The 18,963-nt window shown below is 38.6% G+C and overlaps 1 protein-coding gene across 1 annotated transcript; it reads left to right on the top strand.

Moving 5' to 3' along the window:
* The first annotated feature begins 1,249 nt into the window (after positions 1-1,249).
* On the top strand, positions 1,250-18,525 carry LOC116835507 (uncharacterized). Its single transcript, XM_075062825.1, is given in 6 exon segments — positions 1,250-1,312; positions 3,586-3,827; positions 10,578-10,715; positions 13,747-13,812; positions 13,815-13,869; positions 17,724-18,525. Coding segments are annotated over 6 exon segments (753 nt in total). The 5' UTR covers positions 1,250-1,259; the 3' UTR covers positions 17,923-18,525.
* The last annotated feature ends 438 nt before the right edge of the window (positions 18,526-18,963 follow it).

The raw sequence follows: 18,963 nt of genomic DNA, 5'->3' as shown, positions 1-18,963 counted from the left end.
ATGAATACGCTATGAACAACGAAAATATAGTTATGATACCAGGTGTCAAATAAAATAGTTCTCTATGAAGTTATACTTTACTTGCCACAAATGAAAGTATTCTTACTCAGATTTGTTTGCTTCTGTTTTTACTCTGACATGCAAACATCGGCTTCCCCTTCCCTCCAAAAGGGCCATTGCCAGATCTTTTTAAGCATATGATATGACTACACTGCAAACAAAATAAGCTTATCTGTGTTGGTCCTGGGATATTAGAGACAAGGTGGGTGAGGTAATATCGTTTATTGGACCAACTTCTGTTGGTGAAAGAGACAAGCTTTTGAGCTTCACTGAGCTGCTCTTCAGGTCTGGGAAAGATAGTGTCACAGTTAAATACAAGGTGGAACAGATTGTTTAGCATAAGTTGTTAACAACCTTTCTGAGGAGCCATTCAAGGTGAAGTGGCCCATTAACATCTTTTCAGTTATATGACAAAAAACATGCTAAGCAATCTGTTCCACCTTGTATTTAGCTATGACAATCTGAGGGTATGTCTACACTGCAACAGCCCATGCTTGAGCCTGGGCTCAAGCGTAACCCTCTTGCATCTACACTGAAAGTGTGCTAACCCAGGGCTGGAGGGGCTGAGCTTGAGTCAAGCTAGCACCCGGTGGCCGAGCCCTTTTGCTTTGCAGTGAAGATGCAGCTTAAATACCTTTCCCAGACCTGAAGAAGAGTTTTGTGTAGCTTGAAAGCTTGTCTCTCTCACCAACAAAAAGTGGTCCAATAAAAGATATTACTTCACTCACTTTGACTCTCTAAGATTATTTTACTCCTTCCAACCTTCACATACTATTGTACCTATGCTTATTTTCAAAGACAATATCTTTTATTAATGCAAAAATGTGCCTATCACCTGGTTTGATCTTGATGCCAGTTTTGCATGAGAGAGTTATTTCCACAGGCTTTACATGATGATTCAGATTTCAAATGCCATAGTGACAGTTTAGTGGTTTTTGGCAGTAATACACAAGTAGTATCCATATTTGAACAACATGATAAAATAATAAAAGTTTATGGATAAAATGGTAGGGCTAAATTAATTCCTATTGTAACTGAAGTAACCTCAGTAGAATTACACCAATAATAAATGTTGCCTGTCATGCTTATCTGTATATATGATTTTATCATTAAAGGTTAAACTGAAGATGTATCTAATGCTGTATATTGAAGGAAAGCTGAACACGTTTCCATAAAAATATTTATTTAAAAAATAAGTCATGAATTATCATGAATCAGTTGGGTTCCAAGATTGCAGCTGCAGTTTCAAAATGTACGTAAGACTCTCATCCTAAAGAGTTTCTCCTCCACTGTTGACTCTTTCTCCTGCTGTTTCAAATAGTTGAATTCAAGAAGACACTGTCTCTGAAAGAAGGGGTATACTTTGTATCTTTTTGTAGCCTCCCCCAATTTAAAGTGGTAATGTTTTTCTGACTGATTATCACAGTATTTTAAAAACAAAAACAAAAAAAAAATCCCCAAACATTTTTAAAGAAAAGATCACCACATGAGAGGTATTGAAGTCCCCTAGCTCAATAATGGCAAGTCAGAAGTAGTCATCTAACTGTGTATTATTGGTAATTGCATAACAGAAAAAGAAAACTGGTTTAGATTTAAAAGCAAAAGTTGACTTTTAAATAATTATAAAAAATAAGTCCAGAAAAGCAGAATCAGATAGCAATGTCCTGGTTCCTAAAACATGCTATTCTATTTGTAAGGGCTTGTCTACACTGGCAATTTACAGCGCTGCAACTTTCTCACTCAGGGATGTGAAAAAAACACCCATCTGAGAGCAGCAAGTTTCAGTGCTGTAAAGCGCCAGTGTAGACAGTGTACCAGTGCTGGTAGCTATGTCATAGTATTCTTCCCCAATCTGAACTTTAGGGTCCAAAGATGGGGTACTAGCATGAATTCCTCTAAGCTTAATTACCAGCTTAGATCTGATATGCTGCCACCAATCAGGACTTTGAGTGCCTGATAAACTCTGGTCTCCCCAAACCTTCCCTGGGGACCCCAAGATCAGAACCCCAGGGGGGGGGGGGGGGGGGGGGGGGGGGGGGGGGGGGGGGGGGGGGGGGGGGGGGGGGGGGGGGGATCTTAACACAAGGAAAGTAAACTCTTTCCCTCACCAGTGCCCTCTCCTAGGCTTTCCCTCCCTGGGTTATCCTGGAAGATACTATGATTCAAACTCCTTGAATCTTAAAACAGAGGCTTCCACCTCTACCCTCCTCTCTCTCTCTCTTCTCTCTCTCTCTCTCCCCCACAAAGTCCTTGGTGAGTACAGACTCAATACCTTAGCATGAACCAGAGAAAAAAAATCATTAGGTATTTGAAAGGAAGTTTTTAATAAAATAAAGAAAAATAAAAATCTCTGTAAATACAGATGTAATATTACAGGGTCTTTCAGCTTATAGACACCAGAGAGAAAAAGCCTCCCCCAGCAAAAATACAATTTAAATACTTCCAGCAAACTACACATTTGCAAATACAGAAAAACAATTTAAAAGACTTATAACCGCCTTTCTTACTTATACTCACGTATTGAATATATAAAGACTGTAGCAGGGAGATTGGCAAGAAACCTGGTTGCACGTCTAGTCCTTTTCAGGACCCAGAGAGAACCAACAAACCCAAAAACCACAAACAAAGGCTTCCCTCCACCGAGATTTGAAAGTATCTTGTTTCCTGATTGGTCCTCTGGTCAGGTGTTGCAGGTCACTGTTTGTTAACCCTTTACAGGTGAAAGAGACATTAACCCTTACCTATCTGTTTATGACAGCTACGCCCCTCTTGGAGGTGCTTTGTCTTGTTTTTTTAAGAGTGCTCCACTGCAACTGCACAAGCCATATTAAAGCACTGTTGTGGCAGTGCTTTAGCATTGCCAGTGTGGACTAGCCCTAATACTCCACAAGTACTCATTGTGGGTTCCTAATCATCTTCTGTGGTACTAACTGTTCCCAGATAGTAACAGTTGTTGGACCTGGTTTATCCTTCTTAGGTCTTCACCTTAATAATGGCACTATACTAGTATATTATGAAAGTACTACTTACAAGAATGCTAACCTCACCTTGTAGAGAGTGAATAAAAATTATGTATAAAGATCGTACTGTAAGACATTTGCTTATCCATATTTTTTGCAATATTTAAAAAATAAGTAGTTACTAGATTAATATAATTTCAAGGAAACAAGTTAAATATAACTTGTGTCTAAGTAGTAAATGTTTGAACATCTTATCTAGTTGCTTGTGGGAGTCTTCTTTTAATAAAGTTTTATATATTTATTTAACTTCATGTATATAGCATGGAATTGTGATATGTTAACAAGTCACTTGCTCACTCATGAAACTAACTGTATTTCTAAAATACAATTGCATCTTCACCTACCTTTGAGAATGTTTTATCCCAAACTAATAAGATGTTTTACACCACTGAAGATAATACAGTTTATTTTGATTGACTTACACTTTTTTTGGTGGGGGAAGGGAATTCTTAAGTCTAATTCTGGCTTTAATTTGCTTATTTGTATTTCTTTACTGTCCACCCAGAGCTGAGCTGAAAGAGCATATGGCAAAACACAAAACTCCCAGACCCTTCCTATGTTCATTATGTGGCCAAGCATTTAAATACAGACGTCAAATGAGCAAGCATCACAAGCATGTCCACCAAAGACGGAAGGTGAAAGAGATGAAGAAAAGAAAGAGAACTGAGAATACTCTTGTGTGCTCGGATACAAAAAGAATAATGAGAACAAAAAAAAACTCAAATGAATTTGTCTGCAGCATCTGCAACAGATTAAGGCATATGCTATGATTAGGTTCAAACTCTGTTTGTTTTATGCTTGCAAGTAGTCCTATAGACTTCCATTTTAGGATTATTATTCAAGTACTTTTAGTCAACAAGGGCAATATTTTCAGAGTGCGGGGCCCACAGTTAATCTGTAAAAATAGGCACTCTCTTGCCATGGCTGTGTATACAAATAGGTCTGTAATTGGGCTACTGACATGACTAGAACAAGCTGGGAGGGGACTGGTACCACATATGCGTGACATGTTTTCTTATGGAGTTTTTCTTTTACATTTTATCAATAAACTTTTGTTATATATAGTAGATTTTCTAGTTGACACCTTTTAAAAATATTAACTGAATGTGAGTGAGATTTACTGTGAGATTGATGAATATGAACTCACCCTTCAATTAGCATAACATAAATACTCCCCCACCCCACCCCTAAAACAAAAGGGTTATGTGAACGTGCCCAAAGGTGTTAGGCTGGGTGGGCAGAGGGGCTTTTGCTGACTATTTTTTTGGGTCGTGGGTCGCTGGAGTGAGAAAGGAGAACAGAAACTGAGAGACAGAGGCAAAAGGCAAGCCAGCCAAGCAACAGTCTGTGAGTATGATATATGACCCTGGAAAAAGCTAGAGAGAGTTTTTGAGATCTGGTGTTGGCTAAAGAGGCTTGGGGCTGTAAGCTAAGAAATGATTTTTTTGTTACTGAATTCCTGAATACTCTATTTCAATGGTTATCAAACTTTTTGTGCTGGTGATCCCTTTCACGTATCAAGGCTCTGAGTGCCCCCCCCCCCAAATTAAAACACTTTTTTAAGTATATTTAACACCATTATAAATGCTGGAAACAAAGCGGGGTTTGGCGTGGAGGCTGAAAGTTCATGACCCCTCACCCCATGTAATAACCTTGCGACCCCCTCAGGGGTTCCAACCCCCAGTTTGAGAACTCCTGTGTGTATTTTCTATGAGAACCTTTGCATATTCCAGAAGGGGGCAGCAGAGGGCTAGTATTATTTTTTTCTCCCCTTACAAATACAGTTTTTATTTAATGCTTTACTCGTTATTACATTTTAATACAGAAAACACATAAGAATCACAAAGGTCCCATTTAAACATATGGAAATCCAGAGTTAAGGATGTACCTCTGTGCTTTTTTCATTTATGCCTTTGTATTTCAGTGGGCTTAACAGTGATTTTTTTTTTTTTGTTTCCCCCTTCCCTTAGTACAGTATGGCTGATTCAAAACCAGGGCAACTCAGTATGCGATCCACTAGTGTCATGTTCATTCAAACCCTGGCTTGCCATGCAGTAAGTCTCCATGTGGGCAAGTCCTTTAATCAGCTTGTGGAAATTTACCAAACATTAATTTGGAGTATAAATATTGTTCAGTGATCACACTGGCAGTTGCTAATTGATATCTAATATGATAAGTTTCTTAAGTGCCCTGGAGAGATTACTTTCCTATGCATGTCATGTAGAATTTGAAAAAAAAGCCAGGTGCTAGATTTCAGTGAAACATCTGGCATTAACTGAGTACTAACAGATAATTTCTCTTTCTGTGACTGAAATAATGTTAGCTGAATTTAAATATTTCATTGCTTTTATTTTAAATTGATTTTTTCCTGATTATCTTAAAAGAAGAGACATGCTATGATTCTGCTAAAAGGAACATATTTACATTTAACTCCATAAACCTACTTTTCAGAACAGCTTGTGAATTTTTAGCACATCATCACCAGTAATTTTGATATTCATTTATATTTTTATTTTTAAAAAGTTATTTTTAAGGAGAAATATACATACTTGGAACTTCGGTAAAACCCATATGGTAAAAAAGCTGGATTTCAAGTCACAGGATTGCATTTAAAGATGCCCTGGATCCAATCCTGCTCTTGTTGAAACTAATGGGAACAAGATCAGGCCAAATGTCAGGTCAGCTTTGACCAAAATCTAATAATTTTTTCTTTTTACCCCCAAAAAAGTCATTATAAAGTGTAAGATTAGAATTAAAAAAAAAACCATTTTATTTAGTGGAAACATTTTTAAACTAATAGTCTTCTATAATGTTAGCCACCCAGTTATTTGCAGTATCATGCAAATATATATCATAAAAATGAACCTGACGAGAAACTAACCAGCAACACAAATTAATCTATCTAGTCCATTCCATTGATCAATCTGAGAGAAATTCAACAGGTAAGCATCATAAATGATGAAAAGTAAATCAGACTTTAAATTACTTTGATTATTAAAACTGAACAAGTGGTGTTTTTAGCATAAATAAGGACATTTCCTACTTGCTAACTTACGTAAATATTGTACACACAGTCCATGACATTCTGGTGAATTTTAAGCTGTTTTGTTCGAAGAGGGGTAAGAAAAAGAAAGCAGAAGAAAATAACTTAATTCACTAGAATGCAAACCTTGCTTATTTGGAAAATGCTGTCTTTAAAAAATAAAAAGTTACTTCCTAGTATGGTTTCCCTTCCTCCAGGTTCCCTGCTTATTTTTCTCTGGGCATGGCTACACTTACATTTTTGCAGTGCTGGTAGTTACAGCTGTGTGTGTAAAGAGGGGGGTGGGGTGGAGTGTGACAGGGAGCTTGCGGGAGACAAGAGAGAGTGGATTTTTGGAGCAGACACCGTGACAGCTCCCTGCCTTGCAAGTTCAAAAGAGGAGGGTGGGGTGGAGTGTGACAGGGAGCGTCGGGGACTCAGAGAGAGTGGATTTTTGGAGCAGACACTGTGTGACAGCTCCCTGCCTTGCAAATTCTGGCCATTTCCCCCATCCCTCTCTCATCACTCTTAAATGTAAAGGCTTCGATCAGATCAAGCAGCTTCTCGACGGACTCCCCCCCCCGCCGTGCTGTTTGTCTCCTCAAGCAAACAGCTTTGAACATTCCAAAAGCCTCGCTTGCTCGCTCGCTGCAGCGAAGAGCAGCGTGTTGTTTTTTTAGGATAAGTAGCTCGGGGAGTACCTTCCGGTTTGTTGTAATACAGGAATTGTTGATACCTTCTAATACCCTGGAGGCCAATAACATGCTGGTAGTGTCACACCTGATTAGCCAGCGCTGCATGAGCAAGCGTGATTCGCTACACCATAGAGACCAGGTGTACAGCAGCGCTGCAGGAAGGGGAGTTGCAGCGATGGCTGAGCTCTGTAAGTGTGGACACCTGGTAAGTTGCAGTGTGTAACCCCCTCCCAGCGCTGCAACTTGCAAGTGTAGCCAAGCCCTCTGTGCTCCTATGACTCTAGCAGCGAGCTCAGGAGCTGGTTGGTTGGAACCAGCTGGAGGTGGCAGTCTTTAAAGTGCAGATGAGGTACTTAAGCAGGTAGCATTGCAGAGCTGAAGAGAGGTCTATAACTTAATTCCCCCTGCTGAGCTTTAGCTACTAACCTCTTTATGTAAAGGAAGGGCTTCCAGGGTTACCTGCCACCAGGGTATTGATGGGGGCACACTCACTAGGGTGAATGGCAATGCCTAGTTCTTTTGTGTAGGTATGACGTGTATAATTTCATCTTACAGCTGCCCCTTTAAAATGTGGTCTTATGGTGACTGTCAGAATGTTATGAATGCCTGAGATTTTGAGCAAGGCAACCATTCGCTGCTATGAAAAGGAAACATGGAATCTTATTTTAAATGCACAGGACTCTTTAAAAAAAAAAAAAAAAAAAGTGTCTGAAATACCCCTATGGTGTAGTGCTTATTTTCTTCTTAAGGATGAAAATTAGTTGTCCCTGCTGTAATTACATGTAATCCCAGTATTTTTCTCTCCTTATACTTACACTCATAAATCATCTCCTCTAGCATCATATTTATTTTTTTTTAAAAAACAGACACAGATCAATATCTATGGATCTTTGGATCATTCAATGCCACAAACACTGAGATGAGACCACAAAGTTATCGGAGTCTTCATGTGTCCCCTTAAACCAGTGGTTCTCAAACTTTTGTGCTGGTGACCCCTTTCACATAGCAAGCCTCTGAGTGCGACACCCCCCCCCCATTAATTAAAAATACTTTTTTATATATTTAACACCATTATAAATGCTGGAGGCAGAGCAGGGTTTGAGGTGGAGGCTGACAGCTCGTGACCCCCTGAGGGGTCTGACCAGGGCCGGCTCCAGGCACCAACCAAGCAAGCTCGTGCTTGGGGCGGCAGATTCTAAGGGGCGGCATTCTGCCCAATCCTAGGGTGGCATGGCTGCCCCTTTTTTTTTTTTTTTCCCCGTCTTCTTCACCACTCTGGCTGTCCTGTAGGGGGTGGCAGCACAGAGGAGGGGAGCGCCCTGCTGGGAGCCAGCTGCGCGCTCCATCTGCCCCAGCGGTGCTATGTCTGCAGCAAGCCCGACAGCCCACATCCTTCTCTCCCCGCTGACCCGAGCGGCACGGCGGGAGGGGTCAAGTGGTGAGCGCCCTGGCTAAAGGAAGCCCTGGCTGCCCCTCTTCTCTCTCTCCCGCCGCTCCCTCCTCCTCCCCCTTGCTCGCTGGGGCACGCACTCCACTGCCCGGGGAGTCCTGCTAGCCGAAAGTTTGCACCCTGGCTCCGGCTGCCCTACAGGGCTTTTTTTTGTTTGTTTTTTTTGCTTTGCCGCTCCAGCTGCCCTGCAGATTTATTTTATTTTTTTTTTTTGCTTGAGGTGGCAAAAAAGCCAGAGCCAGCCCTGGTCCCAACCCCCAGTTTGAGAACCTCTGCTTAAACCATTTACAACTGTTAGAACCGTGCATATAAACTATTTGTTTTAACTACAGTTCAAACCAAAAGAATCTGCATGGCTGATCGTTTTACTTCTCTTCAAGTCACATGATGGAGTGATGGAACTGGATTGCTCCACTAAATCATTGTGAAATAGGTATCTCTTAAATACATAAAGATAATGCTTTGATTGTGATTGCAGTGAGCAGAAGCAGTGACACAGAATTTTTTCCTATTCAGTGAATGAGAGTACTTATAACTTGGAATTACTGTATGTGCATGGCTGTTGGATTCCAAAAGACATTATGGAAATTAGACAGCATCTGTGTTTTTGAGCTGTGTATTTATTTTGTAGCTCTTTTAAAAAAAAAATCCTTCAAATTCTAGGTCTGTGAAAATCTACTATTTGCAGTAAGGCTTTACAGTTGAAAGGTCACCAATATTTAGGGGAAGGAAAAAAATTGGTGTAAAGAATATTATTTAGAATGGCACAGCTTGCTTTTCAGAGATGGCTGATGTTGAAATCTGCTGTTTAAATCCAGTTATTTCTTCTCAAGCTTTTGATTTTACTGAAATCATTCTTTTATTCAAGATTGCATATCTTCTGTGAACAGTAAGGTTTTTAACAATTTGCTTTTTTAAACACTTTCTCTTCCCCATGGGAATGATGCAAGCTTTTTTTCTGCAGTGCAAGGAAGTGTTAAATTACACACGTCTGAAAGTTCAGTTCATTTTTCCATCTTTTTGTTTTGAATTTTGATGCAGCCAAACAAACTAAACTGGAATATTTTTATTAATCTTCTGTTTGGTTTTTTTGCATGATTGACATCTCAGAGATAAGGTAAACTGGTGTATGTAGTACATTTCAGAAATCAGTGAAAGAGTGAAAGTAGTACAATATCAGACTTTTAAAATAGTAAATCTGCATTATGAAATATGTATGTTATAGCTTTATTTTCAATATATTGGGTGTAACCAAAATAGGCAATGGGTGCTAGTAATGTGTGATTTGAGGGGTTAGCATTTACCTTAACATTTAATGTACAAGAATGTCTCAGAATGAGAATGATTTTTCTATAATAGTGTTGATCAAGAAACTGGAAAATGTGGAGAGCCAAATTTTGAACTCTCTTAAATCAATTGGGAAGACTCCCATTGACTCCTGTGGGACCAGGATTTGACCCAAATCTTTTTTGAATTATATTTTTTCTAATAAAACTTACAATGGAGGTGTGTGTTACTAATTACAAATAAGTTGACTGCATTATAGGCTTGATCCTGCACTTCTTGCTTACCCACAGTTCTCGCTAATGTTGCTGGGAGTTGGGGAGTTTTAGGTGCTGAAAACATATAGATAGGCAGTTTGTGGGCATGAAGGATTGATGGCTCCAGAAGAAGTGCCAGACCCTGAATTCACATGAACAGCAATAGAATTTATGACATCTTTTTTACTGTTCAAACATTTACATCTATGGTTAATAGTAAAAACAAACAAACAAAAAAAAACCCCTCTCATTTCTTCTTTTTAAGAGGTATAAACACATATATCATTCAGAGGTGTACTCTTCAATGTAAATAATTGCAATGTACAAGAGTGAAAAAGTGAGTAGGTAGCTGGGAAGGTAGAACCTACCATTGATATTCACACCAATGGTTTTTAGAAGATCAGATTGGATCTCTACATTTTGCTGCCCTGTGCTGTCAACTGAATGTCACATTATGTGGATAGGCTGCCAGTAAATTCCCTGTGCATAGATTATGCATATTTGGGCCATTCTATGCATTAATATTTTAAAGGTAATACTATATTAAATTAAATATGTTTAACTACTGTGAGGACTGAAAGAAATCTTTGTTCTTCATTCTCCTTCCCCTGATTATATTACTCTATACTCATTAAACTAACAGCTATAAATACCAGCCATAACAGTCATTAAAGGGCTACAATAACACAATTGGATGCTATAACTGAGAAATGTCATCCTTCTGGAACGTTTATCCAGGAAAAAAAGATTAATTTTATTACAGCTGTGACAAGGCTTGTTTCCTCTCTGGCAGGAAGTGTTCTTCAAAACTGGCTGTACAGAGACACATCGAAATACATGCTGGCATCAAACCCTTTCATTGCCAGCACTGCGAGTACAAAACTAGGCTAAAGGCCTCATTGATACAGCATATGCGCATCCATACTGGTAAGCTCTGTGTGTGCATTACGTTCTCACTTACAATATACTGTAATTTTTTTTTTAAAGGATTGATTATTTTCCAGTAGGAGAGTTTGGACCTCTCTCTTTGTTCCTCAGCAAATACGTACAGTGGTTCTAAGGAAAGAAGGTCACTCACTAGTTACTCTGGCTATGATAGCGAGTATACAGCCCTTAGTTTATGTCCCTGATTCAGGAAAGCATCCCAGTTAACCATGTATTTAAATTTTATCTATTGATTTATTTAGGAATTATTATACGTTTACAAATCCTTGCCATGTAAATATTAAATACAATACAATAATCATTACAACAGTGAATCCTGTTTAGAGACATTCTACAGTAATACAGTTATCAGATCTGTCTATTTAACAGGATGTTAACTATATTACAAAGAGTGCATCATTATGCTTATGACATGTCATATCTAGTATTTAACAGACCAGGCATGTCTATAACGTGTTAATATTTTAAAAAATGGACAAGGCAAGGGTTTTTTTAAAATTATTTTGCGGGGTGTGTGTGTAGGTGAATGTACTTTTGATTACTGAATAAATGATAATCAAATATCTACACGGGAGTGGGGGAGAGAATCGATCTAAGTTTGGATTGTTAGAAAGTTGGGGAGCCTCTCCCATGCAGACCGTGGCTGACCCCTAGCCTCTCTCACTCATTCAGTCTGCCCTGTCCATGCGTGTCCCTGTACACCCCAGACCTCCTGTGGCCCTGCACCCCCCATTCCCATTCAGCCACTGGCTCAATGTTCTCACCCCACTGGCTCCTGTCCCAGTCTGTCCCGCCCCAGTCTGTGTGACCCATCCAAGCAGCCTCATGTGCCCTGCTCTCTCTCCCCCCTATATGCCATGCCTCCTCACCTGGCCCTGCAGGCAGAGCACTGTGAGGAAGGCAGCCTCTGTCCTCTTCCTCTCCGTGGCTGGCTGCTCCAGCCCATGAACCAGCTGCCCTCTTTTCTGGCACCACATCAGTTCCTAGTGAGTGTAAGGTATAATTGCAGCATGATCCCTCTTGCGGCTTCTCTTCGCCTCCCCGTCAGAATCCATTATTCTGGGGAGGGGGAAATCTGCAGCAGACATTAATCCTACACTTGTGCATTGGCGTAGAATCCCCCACCCCAGTATTAGGTGTCTAACTGTAAGGCCTGGTCTACACTAGAAAATTAAGTCAGCTTAACTGTATCACTCAGGGATGTGAAAAATCCACCTCTCAAGCAACAACAATTAAACTGACCTGACCCCCTGTGTAGAAAGCGCTAAGTCGACAGGTATATTCTTCCATCAGCTTAGTTACCACCTCTTGGGGAGGTGATTACCTTTGTCAGTGGGAGAACCCCTCCTGTCTGTGTAGATAGCACTTCAGCATAGACACTGTAGCATTTCAAGTGTAGATGAGACCTGAGTATGATTTTTGAAAATTTTGGCCTTAACCTTGCTGAGATTCAGTTTCCCCCGGGGATTAAAGATTCTATATACTGAGTCCAAAATGATGATCATTATTATTTTTATTATTATTAAAAACCAATACAGAACAAAATCTACTTCATGATGAACCGATACCAAAAGTACATGTAAAGCAGTGGAGATGGAACGTCCTGCATGTTTGCATTTATCATGGTTCCAATGCAGAATTAGAGAGAGACTGGTTAAAAATCATATATTTGAGGGGAAATACTACCTTACCAGTGTTGATGTTGTTAATAAGTTAGCTTGTTAAAAATCTATTAACTTATTTCATTTTTAAAGTTTTCACCGTTAACTTGAATTGTCTGTTTTTTGCGTTTGGGTTTGAACCATGAAAATAGACTTATCAGTTTAGTTTTTCTTTATAGTCAGTTTCACTTTCATGTTCTCCTCTATTAGATAAATGTAAAATATGCAGGTAAATGTTTAGATCAAAGCATGTGTGCAGATGGGCGTGCATGCAAAATTTCCATGTGCTCCAAAAGGAGGAAGCCCTTAATGTCCTCTGCTTTTTAAGCATTATTTTTTTCTGCTTGTGCTAAAAGGTGTGCACGCTACTTTTACAAAAAAAAAAAAAAATTAATATCCTGGCTTCACTGCTAATACTGTTTCCTAGTGCTTTTTGAGAACTTTTATTCTACCTCCTCTTCAATTTGCAAGAAACCATTTTTAACTGGTGTTAATCTAGTGACTTAAAGCAGGCTGAGAGTTAGCATTCTGTATTCATGGGGCTGATGCAGGAAAAGCGGCAAGGATAAAAATCTTTTTAGCAGAAAAGTAAACTGATCTTCAGTTTGGAAACGGAGTTAGTCGATTTACCTCAGTTCCACCTCATGTGATGATTTAAGGTTAAAGATATCTAGTCCCAAAAAGTGACCTATCTAGAACTAGAATTGTCCTGTTGTGCAAGAACATACTTTTTATTACAGATTTTATTTATTGCAACAGCTTTTACATAGATATTCAAGTCTAGTGTGTTAGATTAAATGTCGTAACCATTCAGTACCTGAGGGAAGGGTATTGTGCAAGTCCGTGTGAGAACCAAAGCAGCTCTTGCCATGGATGCAGCCTACAAGTATATGATCCACATCTTGTAACAGGCTAAAGAGTTAAGAAGGCCTCTCTTTAAGTCATTTGCAGTATATCTGATCACTCTACAACTGAAGTGATTGAGTTTTGCCCGCAGATGTAGTGGAAGGTCAAAACCAGGGGACTGATCTATTAGATCTGTCACAACATAGGCATTGACTGTGTTTGAAGCTTGTTCTTGTTGATGCAGCTACACTGCCATCACATACCCCGTAAGTAACCTGCTTTGGCAGTGGAAACCTAAGCTGCTACTAGCAGGCCAAACTTTCCATGTCCTGACTAGCATAGACTCTCAAGTGATCTTATTTCAGATGGGAATATGTAAAAGACAAGCCAATGGGTCTGAGGATATTTTTTTTAATGTTCTGGTGATTTCCTTTTGAATTCTCCCTCCCTCCAGCCCCTATGCCTCAGCTGTGTGAACGTGTCCCCTGCTTTCCATATTGTGATAGGTGAGAAGCCTTTCAAGTGTGAAATCTGCTCTTATACCTCAGTTGATGCAAGCTCTCTGCGCAGACATTTCAGACTCACACAAGTGAGAGGCTCTACAAATGCGAAGTGTGCTCGTACAGTTGGTATGTGTAAATAGTCCCCCTTGCTTGGCCAGATTTTTCACAGTATAACTATGCGGTTTTAAATAAAATATTGTTGCCTACATATTCTGTCCAATAAAAAAGCCAGATATTTAAATTCACTCCCATAGACAACTGAGTCATTTGATACAAAGAGCAAATTAATAGTTTTTTGAAGCGGATGTTTCTAACCCCTTTATCTCTGCTTCTGCTTAATTTCTACTGATATTGTACAGGCTACGAGGGAGGATATATGGAATTGGAAGACGATAAATCTAAAAATATCTGAGAGAAAATTGAGTTGATGTCTGTGTGTACTGGGATTATGACAGAAGAACATGTTTCTGTACATTCATTCAGTGAATAGGAGTCTCTTCCCACTGTTACATCAGCTTCACCAGGTCTTTTCCTCATATTGATTTCTTCTGCCAGTTTGCTTGTAGTGCCACCCACCTCACCCCCAAAATTTGGAAAACTGTCATATTACTTAAGGCATTTCTCATTGTGATGTTGTACACGTGTCTTGTTCATTTGACAGTGCTTGCACAGTCCTGTACATTGTATCAAGAATAGAAGCAATAGGTAATTTTGGTAAAGCTCAAATATATTTTGAAGTATGTTATAGAGCATTTCGTAACGTATAAGGTTACAAAAGAATAACTTAAATATTTTACATTCTTATGTCTTTGAACATGGTAATATATGTTAAGTGAAATACCATTTGCCTCTGGATGTTTAAACTGCAAAGATTTAAACTGAGATAGCTGAGAGAGGTTTTTGTCTGCCGTACCCATTTGTTGGTTTGTTTGGTGGAAGGACTATTATATAGTAAATAGTAAATCATTTAGCATTGTATAAGATTATGCTTGCAAAATTGAAATGTTACTTCCAAGTTTCCTTTAGTACCAAAGTTCAAACATGGAAATGTGTCCATCAAATAAGAGGTAAAATAACAAAAACACCGAATTTAGAGTAAACTCACAACCCCCTGACCTACATTGTGAGCCTTGCAGTAACTGAGCACAGGAATAACAACAACAAAAAAGTCTCTTCCTAATCTTCATGATAGCTACACTGAAATTAAGAACTCTAAACATTGTCGAGCTTTGGTGATAAAAAAATGAATTAAATTCAAGAGTTGGAGCAGGTAATTCACTGCCAAACTGAAACAAAAACAGGACACATTCATTAGCAGATGACTGCCACCTTGGAAGTTATAATAATGACATTTGTTCTACTGTGTGAGTTAGAGAAGAGCGCAGGAAAGAGTCAGAAAATAAATATTCTTGTTACATAACACCACAGAACTACAGAGCAGAACACTGCTAATCTGCAGTTCAGTAAACTACACACTCAATAATCTGCACAAAATCTTGTCAGATTCTCCTCCTGTCAAGTAAGATTTAACAGTAGAGCACTGTAGTGAATTCTCATATTATGAAAATCTTTTTACAAAATACGCTGCAGTATTTTTCTAGTGTATATTGTGCTTTATTTTAAATCATTGACAAAATAAGTACAGCTTTGTGACATGTTGGCCTTGATTCTAATCGGATTTACAGAATTCACTAATTCCCTGCACTAGTGCAGATTGCAAGGTTGGTTGGTTTATAATAAGGCCCTAATACTTGCCTCACATACATGCTTAACTTTAGGCATGGGAGTAGTTCCATTGAAGTCAATGGGACATTCATATCTTCAAAGTTGAGCATGCATGTACAGGTGTGCAGGAACAGAGCTTAAATATAATGCACAAATAAGGATGATAGTTCAAAAATTGTGGCTGAGTTGTGGACAAGCCATGGAAAAATCACGTAAAAGTAATAGTGGACCTTATTGTTTGTGCTTATAAGGTCCATTATTATTTTTCCATGATTTTCCGCTGTCAGTAGCCTGGGGCTGAGAGTAGGGGCTCCCACTGTCAAAATTGTGGTGGAAGCCTAATATTGCAGGATCCAGAATTTCCACAATATTGTAAATTAAGTAAGGCCTTATGCACGAGTAACTAAATTCAGCAAGTATACTGTATCATGTTCTGAAAGTGCTATTTACTTAAAGAACATTTCACACATGTATTTGTTATACAATTTCATTATACCAAATTACTTGCTTATCATCAGCGTAAGGAGCTGAATAATGTTCTGTACAGTTCGTATCTATTCCAAGTGGCCATTTGTATGAATTTGTGAATATACAAATTTATACAAACTCTTTCAATATTTTCTTAATAGTTTTTTTTAATGCTCCACTATGTTTTTACTTTAGAATACAACCCCTGCTACTTTAATTTATATAATCTTGTTCTGTCCTGTTAGTTGCCTTTTTTTTTTTTCTCCTCAGATATGTAAATTGAATCAGTATAGAATTCATTAGGCTGTTGATCTCAGTGGGCCATATTCAAAGAGGAAGGGCAGAGTGATGTAAGTTACCCATAAGTAAACAGGTACATGTGTTAGCAAATCTAAGGATATGTCAATACTGGGGTGCCATTTACAGTTTGTGTAAATACACCCATGCTAGCTTTAATTGAGCTAGCACACTGAAAACAGCAACGAAAGCACAGCAGTGCAGGCTTCAGCGCATGCTAACAATGCAAGTACATACCCAGGGGATCAGGTGTGTTTGTACAGTCTGCTGTGTTGCCTGTGCTGTTGTCATCCCTGCAGTTTTTTGCGAGATAGCTAGATTAAAGCTAATGCAATTACATCTACACAAGCTTCATATCACAGCTGCAGTGTAGACATATACCCTAAGTGGTATAATTGAAATAACAAAGGAGCTAGAAGAATGTGCAAATTACACCAACTTAGATACACCTGAGTTATACCCAATATGCTGATTTTAATTTAAAACTAAAATAAAGTTTTGGGTTGGGTTACCTATAGCTAGTCACAAAAAAGTTTCATGATTTAAGCTGTCACATGTGAAGACTGTTTAAGTGCCTTCGATTCAACAGACCCTAGTATCACCTTAGTCAAGTTAATAGGAAATGGTGGAATGAAATCTGCAATGACACCTGTCCATCTAATAGGAAGAGTCCACTGAGTAGTGGATTTTTAAAATGTGTCTCAAACGTCTTTCTCTACCATCACAATTTTTTTCTCCAACTTCTATATTTGGAAATTCAAGACCTGAAATGTTTCTGAACTGGACCGTTTTATATAATCTGAAGAGTAAGGCCCACTCAGATCAACAGCCTAATGGATTCTATACTGGTGCAATTTACATATCAGAAATAAAGCACCTAACAGGACAGTATAAGATGTTATAAGTTAAAGTAGTGGGGGTTGTATTCTACAGTAAAACATATTGGAGCATTAAAGGTTTTCTTAAAACTTTTTTTTAAGTAATTAGTATGAATTTGTATTTACACATATTAATACAAGTGGCTATTTGGAATGTGTATAAACTATATAGAACATTATTCAGCTCCTTAATACTGATGAGTGAGTAAAGTCAAAGGGAACAGGGTGAGAAGATCCATAATAAATATTGAACAGAGCTCAGTTTTAGTGTAGAATACTGACAGTATTTGGCTCATGGCTTAAATACTTATTTTGGAGACCTGCTCTTTTGTCATAATGCATAAATGATAAGAATTTGATTAAAAATACAAAGTCAAAACACGCACATTTCTCAATAAATTCATACTCTGGTTTTCAGCCTCTTACCCGCTGTCTTGTCTCAGAATATAAACTCTCCAAGCAGAAACTGATTATTGTTGTGTGTTTGTACAGTGCTTAGCACAATGGGGCCCTGATCTTAGTTGGGACCTCTAGCCACTACTGTAATACTCCTAGTAGTCGTAGTTACAATATTTTCCCAGTAAGCTCTCATAAGTTTCCATTACATTATAGCATCCAGAAGAAGAGCCTAGACCTCCATGTGAGACGACATCACACTGGTGAGGCGTTTGGCTGTAGTTTTTGCTGCTATTCTTCCCCTGACAAGCAACTCCTCCGGAAGCATGTAAAGAAATACCATCTCTGTTTGGAAACCTCACTAATCAGCACCCAGCCCACCCCTAGCCTCAAACCATTTCCAGTGGAGCATTAAGTTCGTCATGCTTAAATGTGTACTACAGCAGCTAATCAAGCAGTAGGTCAGACAGAAGAGAAGGAGAAATTGATCCAGTAAGGACATTAAAAGGACTAGCAAATGTGACTCAACCTGAGGCTCAAAGAGTGGTCCTTGCAGGAGGCTTCATATACACTGTATATGCTATAACTGTTTTTTCTGAGAGGAGCATGGCATGCTGTGAGTAATGAGATTTGTTTTACATGAGGACTGGGTATCTTGATCCTGTTTTCTGACTACCTCATGCTGACTTGTCCTTCATTAGGAGTTAGGGAGTTTGATAGTTAAAGGGGGAATTTACTGAAATGCCAACATGGGTGCATTGAATTCTGCAAATCAGTTCTTGGATGTCATCTTGCTCATTTTAAATATAGGTACATATTTTTAAATTAAGTAAATGATTTGAAAGTGAAATCTGCTGGTGCACTGGCTCTCAGAATTAGTTGTATTAGAAAATAGATCACTGCTCCCTGGCTAGTCTATAATAGATTATTATATGCAACGTGTCTCTCATCAGAACCTAGTCAATGGCAAAATAAAAATATAGACAACATATCCAATAAACTTGATTTTAAAAACTCAGTGGTTTTAAGTCTGTACTTACTTTGGAGTTGCAACAAAAAATTACTAAGTTTTTTGGAGAGAATGAAAATCAGACCTTTAATAGCCCATGAACAGAAACTGTTTTGCTGCTATTACTCCATATTTCTTTGCCTGTAATGATTTTGTTGCATCTGTTATTAGTAATAAATGTTACACTGGAAATACAACCCCAGCTACATAAAGATTCATACAGACACTTTCTATTGGACCAACAAGTAAATTATAACACAAGTGCGCACACATTATTTTCTCCTTAACAAATACAATAGTAGAGAATAGGGAGGAGTTGTTAAATGCTGTTCCACTTGTGACTTATTTATGTAACAGCTTAAATGAAGAATTTTATTCTCTGCAAAATCTAAGCAGTGTAGAGACTCCCATTCCTTTCAGGCAGAAAGGGTTTAGGATCTAAATTCT

This window comes from Chelonoidis abingdonii, chromosome 2 (genome assembly GCF_003597395.2).
Source record: "Chelonoidis abingdonii isolate Lonesome George chromosome 2, CheloAbing_2.0, whole genome shotgun sequence".
Classification (NCBI taxonomy): Eukaryota; Metazoa; Chordata; order Testudines; family Testudinidae; genus Chelonoidis; species Chelonoidis abingdonii.
The sequence above is the reverse complement of the archived record's forward strand: the minus strand, read 5'-3'. Positions and strand labels throughout refer to the sequence as shown.